Here is a 10,054-nt window from a genome sequence, read left to right on the forward strand (position 1 = left end):
TTCCTGCCAGCTGGGAGGGCGTCTGAGGGGACTTGAGGTTTCCCGAGGGAGACCCCATCATGGGAGACTGGACCTGGCGCATTGTGGGGGACTTCAGGGGGTTGATTCCTGGCGAATGCACCTGACCAGCTGCGGAGATATCCAAGGGCTTGCGGCCGAGGCTGCGCTGCGCAGGGGGAGCAGTGTTGAGGCTATTAGGGTTACTGGTGGGATTGAGAGGTAGTGGCGGCATGTGGCTGAGCCGGTTGTTAGTCCTTTGGTCAGGCCCGATCTGTTCTCTGAGATTTCGGAGACCAACTCCTGGGCCCTGAGACATGGGAAGGAAAGGCCTGGGACCCATGCCATACTCCTGCTGCGGGTGCTCCCCAAACGGCAGCGGCCCCATTTTCTGCTGAGAGGAGAGCATCTCTGATACGCCAGGGCGCAGTTTCATCATCTCTTCTGGCCCGACTCCTGCTTCCCTCAGCTTCTGAGAGACCAGGGGCGGGTTGGAACCCATGCTGACATTCATGCCCATGTCCCCCTTCATGCTGCTGGGGCCCATCCCAAACTCCAGCTCCCTGCTGGAGGCCATTTGTGGGGGTATTCCTTTTGGGAAGTCCCCCCTGGAGGGGCTCATCGGCCCTTCCACTGGCATGCGAGGGAAGATGGGGTTGTTCCCAGGCTCCATGTGCCTCTGCGAGGCCATCATTCTGTTTATCTCCATGCCAGGCCTGATGCCTTCCATGTTCAGGCCAGGAGGGAGGCCCATCTGTTTCTCAGCCAGCTGCTGCTGATAGAGCTCTTCAGGCAAGCCCTGTGGATTGGGGAACCGCTCCCCTCGGCCAGGGCCGCTGAAGACACCCTGGCCAGGAGGGAAGTTTCGGCCATCTGGGATTTTTGGCACATCGTCAGGCCAACTAACTCCCGAAAGCCCAGGCCGGGAGGCGGGATTCGGGACACTGGGGCCCTCCATGTCAGGGTTCATCATTCCTGCAAAACCAGGCAGGCGCATCTGGCTCCCGGGCACATTGGGATGAGGGGCCATGCCCCTGGGGGGCAGAGTGTGTGACATGTTCATGCCTTCAGGGAAGGGCTCTGGACCCCCAGGTCCCCAACCCTCCCCAGGGGTCATCTGGTAGGGAGGAGGAGGACCTCGGACCACCCCACGAGGCCCATGCTGATGGACCATCATGTCCTGCAGGGAACACTGCTGCACAACCACCTGCTCTTGCTTTCTTCTCTTCTCCTCGTAAAACTCCTGCTGCAGCTTGAGCCAAGCCACCTGCTCAGGAGTCATGTGGTCCAGATGGTCTGGGCCTATGGGTCCTGACTGGGAGTTCATTGGTGGTGGCCCCATTTCGTCTGGGGAAAAAGGCATGTCCCTGTGTCCTTGAGGGCCAAACGGAGCCCCTCCATCTGTCCGAGACCCTGACCCTTTGCCTAAACTTTGGGATTGAGCCATCATGGCCTGTATCGGCCCTTCAGGTTTCTTTTGGGGACCATCCAGCACCCCAGCATTTGGAGGTGGTGCCCCACTTTGCCCTCCTGCAAACTCCTTCTCGTCAGGGAAGAGCATGCGCTGTATGTCTCTCAGGGTCTGTAACGAGCGCTCTCGATGCTCCAGCTGTTCCTGTGACAGTCCATCGGGATTCTCACCCAAACTGGATGGGTCCCCACCAGACACCTGCTGGGGAGGACCTTTGGGGTCTGCAGAGGAGCTATTGCTTCCTTGGGAAACTGGGCTAACTGCTCGATTATTGGGGGTCGAACTCTGCCCAAATCCTTCTGTTTGCAACGGGGTAGAGTTGGCAGGGCTGCCCACAGACATCACTTTGCTTTCCACGCTGGGACTGTCCTGATCTATGGGACACGGGGGGCCGGTGGATTTGGATACCGGTGCTGACACAGGTGGAGTCGGCTGCATTTTGGCGTTCTGGGGAGGGTTCTGGTCCTGGGCTGCGGGGGGCTGGGGCTGCGGCAGGGGCTTGGGTTCAGTCCGAAGTGCAGTGATCTGGGGGTTCTGCAAGAGAAAGCCACACGCTGTCACTCGCTGTTCTTACAGCCACGTCACATAAGCAGCAGCGCAAACGAAACATCCTGTCTCAATCCCACCAGCCCACGCTTTGCAAGGAAGGGTAGCCTTCATGCAGCTATTACAACAGCAGCATCTTTGCCATGTAAAAACCTATTTTGCTCAAGCATTACAGCAGATACTCCTTGCTTCTGTGCTAGCTCTGCATGAGCAATGGGTTGGAAACATACTACCCAAATATTGCAAAACTCAAGCTCTTCTTTGGATGATCTTAGACGTTTATTTGCAGAAGGCTAGAACAACAACTGTCTCTCTTCCACCCTAAAACTTATTTCAGAGTGTAAATAATCATCCATCCCTCCAAATCGCATACAAGCACATTTATCATCTCCCTTCCCACCCACATGCAGGTATTCCCTACCAAGGGTACAGTGTTTCGTTCCGCCTTGCTGTTTGAGATGTTCTGGATATGAAAGGACACGATGGTTTCCACCTGTCCCTTCAGAACAGCTTCTGCAGCCCTGCAAAGACAGACAGACAGATGCACATATCCAGTTGAAGCTAAGAATCAATTTTTCTTAACCGCCCTCCCTTCTATCCTTCAGCTGGCAGAAGGGAGAAAGATTTAACCACACATATTTCACTCTAGATGAGTAGCAAAAGAAAAATGCTTACATCTGCAAACTCATCAGCATTCAGGGTTCACGTCTCAGTTTAAGCCATCCTAGCTGCTACTCACTGCATGGATTGCAAAACAATATCTACCAGCATTTGTCAAAAAAAAAAAAAACCCCGCCATCAAACAAACCCCCCAAAACCCCTACAAAACAAAACCCCACACATAGGAGGAACAAACAATCACTTCTCAGAGGGCAAGAGGTAGTGACATTCTCTACTCCAGCCCCTTCAGCATTCCCCAAACCAAGTAATGACTTTTTGCTACAAGAACGCACTTGAGGGAGGAAGTGCACTTGAGAATCTTTTAAAAAGGGAGCACAAATATAAGCCCCGCTCCCTGAAGACATACAAGCATCCACCTACTTACTTGTTGGCCATCTCAGTAGAAAAGACATAAACCACTTTGGATGGAGTCTTCTGACCACTTGCTGGCTCCAAAGTGGCAGTCAGGCCATGGGAAGGTGTGGAAGACCTTGGGGCTGAAGCATTTGAAGGAGTCATGGAGTGTGGTGTGTGCTGAGACTCCTGGGACTTCACATGATCAGCAGAATTGCAGTCTGCAAGGGGAGAAAGAGGAAAAGAGGGGAATCACTACCTTGGGAGCTCTTTGGAAACCATTTCTGGAAACTGATCAGAGTTTTTCCTCCTCTGAAATTTCCTGCTTCTCCCTCAAGTGGCACTAAAGGCAATTCTTCTATTACACCATGCGCCTTCCCTCTAATGCCATGCTGCCCTTCAGGCACCACTGGGAGAAAGCTCATCTTGTCTCTTTCCAAGGTAAGTGGCAGTTCCTAGAGCTGATCCTTTTGAATTCTCTAACAGCCACACAGAATAGCACGAAAACTACACACTAAAATGAACAAATATAAATATGACTGCAACCAAGGAGAATACTCCGTGCAAAATTTTACTTTTTTCCTTCAGCCACCTTAGCCAGGTGACGTAGCAAACAGACAACAGAGGAAATATGGACAACTGCACATCTAGTTTGTTTTCGCACTGCTGAAGCCAGGAATAGAACACAGAAATCCCAACTCTCTGGCTTGTGTTACCACTTAGGGTGCTACGGGTTATGTATCTGTGCTGAGAAAACAGGCCTGCATATTGTTGAAAATCCCAGTTACAACAGAGCAGTCCCTGAAAGGCCAAAGGCCAGAAGGAAACCAACAGGTTGCATTTGTACTCTCAAATCCTCTGGGGCAGTTTCAGAGTTACAAAGAAACTTTCCCATCAGAGTCTGGTCTGCACTTTAACTGAGCACGAACAGGACATTTACCAATGCCAGCTATGACAACCTCTCCTCTTCGCCTGTTCAAGACCTTTAGACTTCGTTGGCTGGAAGCTACAGAACCCCAGACAAATAAATGTTTTGCTAACACTTGCATAGCAATTCTCCATCTTGCAGAGGACTCGGACTAATTGTCTGCACTTGCACACAAATCCTAGCAAACATACCTTTGATTTCAGGGTCGTCATTAGGAGTCCCAGCTTCCCTCTGTTCAAAGGAGTCTGCCGAAATGCTCCTCTCTCTCTTCCCCTTCCCCTTGGCACCATTACCAGCCCCATTCTTCAGCCCCATGCTCCCACCTGGGCCAGGGAGCACTTTGGGGGGGTGGCCTCCACTTTTGGGGTCACAGGGAGAGGGCTGGGATTGGCTGGTGGAGCCCCCTTGTTTGCCCTGATTGGAAAATTTGGAATCCAGCTGGGGGTTGCCAGACGGGGACATCACTGTAGGGGGACGGACCATCACCTCCTGCTTTGATTTGGGGCTACTGGGGACAGAGCAAAAAAAGGAAAAGAAAAAAAGTGACAAATCACATCATTGATTCATTTAACCCTGTAGGAACAGACTACAGAGAAGCAGAAACAACCACTGCCACTTTTGCAAGCTAAGACAATTGCTGACAAATAAAAAAAATGCCTGCAAGCTTAGAGTCATGCAGGTGCTTTTTTGAACATGCTCTGAAAGGGTTATTATCCAAGATGGGATCTCATTGCTCAAGAAGGCACCAGGGCAAGCTACAGACCTGCCAGATCGCAGGAACCGCTGTCACATGAGGACCTACCTCTGGGGCTTCTGTCAATAAAGACAACGGTTTCTATGTGCACAGAGAAGCGCCTCACACCAAGACCAGCTCAGAGTAAACAAACAAGGCACAATAAAGTTCACCTCACCACTCTCCTGGACCCCAACTATATGCTGCAGCTCTGATGAGAGCAGACACCCCCCCCGCCCCCTCCCTTGCACCTCCCTATCCAGTTCTACAGGGAGCACAAGGAAAACCCAGCATTACTGCAGCATTCATCATACACTGGGGCGAGCTGCCAGGAAAACACAAACCTCTGACCGTGAAAACAATTAAACCAGCTACAACCTGCCTCTGAATAAGCAAAGAGAAGGATATCATCTCCCTGCACACTCCTGCAAAACGGGGCAGATGAAGCTTCTTTAATTTGCCAAAGGAGATTCAGTCTTTCCTTCCCTCTTCCATTCAGCAAATTGCATCCTAAAAATATTTCACTCCTCTGGGTTTTACAGATGTATTAGCCACCCCCTTCTCCTCACCCTTCAGTTACTCCATTGCTATCGGATCTTCTCCATTGTGTTTTCCCATCATCACTACCACTTCCAACAGGCAGTACTTGCTAGCATCCTCACTGTGGGACTCGCACAAGCCGTTTCCTCCTTTGGACAGACATCTGACTCGGAGGCACTCCCTCCAAATTACTCTTAAGCTCCTGATGACCTCTAGGAGTAAATAATCGAACTCGAGAATGCTGTCAATCAGACCATTGTAAGTCCCTGGACACTGCTTCACTTCCATATTTTTTCCCCTTCCAAATTAGCGCAGGAGAGATGCTGACCTGCTGCACTGGCAGGTGAATGATGCAGAGGACCTCAGTGCACAGCTGATCAGTTCTCCAGGCTGTTCAGACCAATAATACGGAGGAAGCGTTTTGTGTGAAAGTACGGACAGAGAGACCTTCTGCTACCCAACTACTCCTCAGGGAAACAGATAATTAGAAGAGGGGGAGAAAAAAAAAGAAAACAAAACCAGATAGAAACAGCATGTTTACTTTCCTACAGCCTTTTCAGACATCTGATGGGAGGGAGGAGGGTGCGAAAAATGAAGAACTCGCACCTCACAGTTTTAGAGCTTTCAGCTCATCCTAGGCCTAGCAAACGTGGGGGCTCGTCAGCACTGTGCAGCCAGTGCTCAGGTACTCGGTGGGTCCGATGGGAGCACAAAGAAGGACCAGTAAAGTCACATGCAGCAGTCCTTGACTAATCCTGCAGCAGAGCAGGGACAGCATCATGCACCAATCCAGAGCAGTTGACTGCAGGCTCTTCTCCTTACCTCTGTGTGTTGCCTGACGGGGAGTTCCTCACTTTGGGGTTACTGGAATGCATTGACAGAAATCCTGAGCTCACAGTCTCACACAGACGCAGATGGGCTCTCGTCAAGTTCCTCTGGGGACTGTGCCGCCAGAGGCAGCGTCGAAGCACTTTCTGCCACCCGCTTCTCTCAATGCTGGCTGTCTGTTTGCCTTTTTTCTCTTTGCTCCTCTCTGGTTTTGCACTGGGCGCTTTCCTCCTGCAGCTCCAGCATTCTCTAGACGCGTGCCTCCTGCTGCCCAGGGGAAGTCTCGCATCTCCAGGGCACACTGTTAAAACCACCCCACAAGAAGAGAACAGAAAAATCAGTGAGGAACTTCCCCAGCAGATGCATCTGGTGCAAAGCAGTAAATGGCAATTCTTCCCCCATTACTGAGAAGACACAGGAGAAGAGCTTCCCGATGGCTCAGTATAGCTGTGTACTTCAAACCAGAGGCAGCTCTGGCTGGCCATTCAGTTTACAGGCAGCAAGGTCACCTTCCCTTCATCCAAAGCAAATCACTCTGGAGTCAACAAAACAGGGAAGCACCTCATACCTGGACACTTTGATTCCGCATCTGTGCTCAGTTTGAAGACGCCTCACAGCCAGTCAGTAGGAAGCCAAAATTATATATCCCCAACATGACTTAGCTATCCAGAATTCCCCTGTGAATGGCTGTAATCTGATATTTCTTAAGAACATAAACTCTCCTCAAATCTTTTGTCTCCTTGGTCCAATATAACTAGACATATGTTCAATGATGTGTGCTAAGGGTTGCACAAAGTGAGGAAAATAAAATAAAATGCCTTCCTGACCACCTGTAAGCAACCAGCTATGCTGTGATTACTCTGAAAACACTAGAGGTTAGCCATTCAGTGTATCTATTAGAAAGGACAAAAGATCACTAGAGAACCACTCTTCTAAATATGCTCAGCAGTGCTACACAGATATTGAGGCTTTTAAAAAAAAAAACCACACAAAAAAACGCACCAAAAAAAAGCACTTTTCAGCTTCTAAGAAACAACATGCATGACGCAGGCAATAAGGCACATAAAACTGCTTCTGGAGGAGGAAACTATTGAACATTACTGTTTACGTCCTTTGGGCTAAATTATTTTGGAACAAATTCCTGTCTTGTTTACGTTCCAACAAAATCTCTCCTGTTCATCTCACCTACTCAGATGCAAATCCACTTAATTTAGAATCTAACCAAGATTTATTGTTAATGTATTAAGCATTGCTAGTTAAATATTATTCAAATGTAAATATTCCTGGTATTCCTTCTCAGCACCAAAGAAGCAGTTTCTTCCTGCGTATATCAAATGAAACAAAATAAATCTCAGGAGACCGGGAGCGTCTTAAATTTTATGAAGAAACTACTGTTCAAATTGCATTTAGTAAACAAAAATTGGTTTGCCTATGTGCTGACACCAGAGGATTAAGAAACATGGGCACTATATGACCACCTCTGGCCAAGGACAGTTATCAGTAACTTGTAGTATTGAGCACCATGGTTTTCCAGTTCCCCAAATTTATCTTGTTGTGAGGTTGTGCCATTACAATTTTTAGTGACTTTGCACTGCTGTACTTTAAAATGATAGTGCTCGATATGGCAGTTGTTCCATGAGGCTCTGCATCATCTCCAAAAATTCTCCCCTCTACTACATGCCTCCTTCATGAGCCAGACAAATCATCCTGCTCCCTATTCTCACCTCCACTGTGCTGCACAAACTCATTACTATGGGGAATGTTTCTGCAATAACGGTCTCATTTTTAATGCCTCCTATTTGGCACAATCAGATGAACTGCAGTCTGAGCCACACACTCCACAGGATCGACATACCTCTCTGAGGCTATCAGCTTGTTATCCCATTGATTTTAAGAACAATGTTGGAGTTACTCTATTACTATTGTTACTACTATCGTGCTGTACAGATACATTAAAGACAAGAAAGAACATCTTCACAAGCATCTAAATTGTGCCATCTTTGCGTGCAAATTTGGTTCCTATGTCTGTTTGGACAATAAAACCGTAACTTTATCAACAGGACCCAACTCCACTGTTCAGAAGAGATTTACGCATCTGTAAAAGTCAGTGGAACTCAGTGATACTTTGGGGTCTTCTCTTAAGGTGAAGGTATGACTGAAAATATAGTGAATTTCAGGTAAAAAAGAAAAAAGGAATAGCCTTAAAGTGAGTGGAGCTCAATGCTAAAAGCAGGATGTAGATGCCTGTGTGATGAACTTAAGTATTCTAGTTGTTTCATCTTCTGCTTTTCCACTTCTGATATTTATGCATTATCATGTTACCTTTTATTATAAGATGAGAACTTTCTTAGACTTGCAGTCTTGCACAGCGCAATGAGAAAACATGAAGAAGAGAGTCAGGATCACACTGGCTGCACAACATTTCTGACATCACCAAACTTTCAAGTACTTCACAAGGGGGAAAAAAAACCTCCAATTTTTTAATCCTACTTTTTTATTATCCTATATACACGTATCTTCCATCTATTAGAATTGATGCGCTCTGCAAGGGAACTGTATTTTCCAATCTCAGTTTAAATTTCTTCTTACCAGAGAGAGCTACAAAGGATATATCAATACATTCATTGGTGGAACGACAGCAACTCAACTTCCTCGGTTTCTCATTTCTGCACACTGGGAATGTACCATCTTTTATAAAGTGAAATGGAATGCCTTAGGATTTTTCTAAATGCACTTCTAACATACGTATGTTTGGGAATCTAGGGTTCAATAATGGAAAAGCTCTAGAGAAATCTGTTTTTGCAGCTGGAGTCTAGCTGTCACAGCAAAGCCTTTATCATTGCTCTAAAATTAGAGGTAGGGCCACCGATAGCGAATGGTCAAGCCACTTTTCAAGACAGTTTGGCAAGCTACATCCAAGGCTGTATTTTCAGGATTGCTTTAAGGTGTGCAAGGCAATGGCTGCAGGGAAAAGGGATGGTTCAACTGGCTACTCATTCTCACCACCTCTCTCCTGACCACATCAGGGATAGATCTGAATGGCAACTAACCCAAGGGAAACAGCAGAAATCTCTGTTCAGCTGGATTAGTCCCCTGATCTGGTTGACCATGTAATCACATCAGTGCCACTGCAAGCCCAAAGGAGGAGGTGAAAACAGGTGAAAAGTAGCCTCACCCACTTGGTTGCAGCTTACAACTCGGATGGCTTAAAATGACTTCAAACCTCAATTACAGAGACAAAAGAGAAGGACCCACATTTTTGTGGATACGACAGGTCCTTGCCTTTCCAACAAGTAGCTTACCAAGACCCCTGGTGTCACGACACAGCAGTACTCATTGTGGAGGCCATGAGTTGCAAACCACTTGTCTCGCAAGAAACAATCACCTGGAAAAAGAAGAGAGAGGAAGAGTTTCATCAATAAGAAGACACAGCCAAGCTCTGTGTTCCTCCCACGCATCCAACCACAGAGGTAGGGGAATCAAAACTTGCTCTGAACCACTGACAAAGGTAAGCCTCTGCTCAGACTGGCAAGATTTGTCAGCACCAAAAAAGCCACCATCAGACTGGAAGAGTCCGAAGATCTGTGCTGCACATGCAGGGGAAATCGGTCAGACCTGGTTTAGCACTCCCACATTTGAGCTAGCCGGATTCCCATGTACTCATCTGTGCTTAGAGAAGCTGGCACAAAGCTCAGACATATAACCAACCTCCCCTTCTCTGCACCCACCTCTCTTCAAAGGCTCACCTTCCCCTCACTGGGCCCAGCAACTTCTGCCAAACCCCTGTGATTCGTATATACAACCTCCTCCACAGCCAGACAACATATAAATAAAAACACCAAGCATCAGGTAAAGCCAGGCAATCACATCTAGGGGAAAACCAGGCAGGTTTTAGAAGGAAGAAGCACTATCTTCTCTTCTGGCAGCTCCTACTTCACATCATTGCGCTACATTACAGGGAGAAGGGAATGCAACTGCAAACATTCCCAAGAAAGAC

The 10,054-nt window shown here is 47.9% G+C and overlaps 1 protein-coding gene across 1 annotated transcript in view; it reads right to left on the reverse strand.

Moving 5' to 3' along the window:
- The window catches only part of BCL9 (B-cell CLL/lymphoma 9), a gene marked incomplete at its 3' end in the record, with an annotated part of 6,531 nt that extends 228 nt beyond the window's left edge, over positions 1-6,303 (reverse strand). The window contains exons 1-5 of the mRNA XM_009704281.1: positions 6,052-6,303; positions 4,148-4,464; positions 3,060-3,249; positions 2,436-2,535; positions 1-2,002 (exon numbers count right to left, since the gene is read on the reverse strand). The exon at positions 1-2,002 is cut by the window's left edge and continues 228 nt beyond it. Coding sequence (XP_009702583.1) covers positions 1-2,002; positions 2,436-2,535; positions 3,060-3,249; positions 4,148-4,464; positions 6,052-6,104 — 2,662 coding nt within the window. The remainder of the gene's footprint in view (positions 2,003-2,435; positions 2,536-3,059; positions 3,250-4,147; positions 4,465-6,051) is intronic.
- Positions 6,304-10,054: the final 3,751 nt, after the last annotated feature.

The sequence above is a fragment of the Cariama cristata genome, unplaced genomic scaffold (genome assembly GCF_000690535.1).
Source record: "Cariama cristata isolate BGI_N322 unplaced genomic scaffold, ASM69053v1 scaffold43530, whole genome shotgun sequence".
In the NCBI taxonomy this organism is placed as follows: Eukaryota; Metazoa; Chordata; class Aves; order Cariamiformes; family Cariamidae; genus Cariama; species Cariama cristata.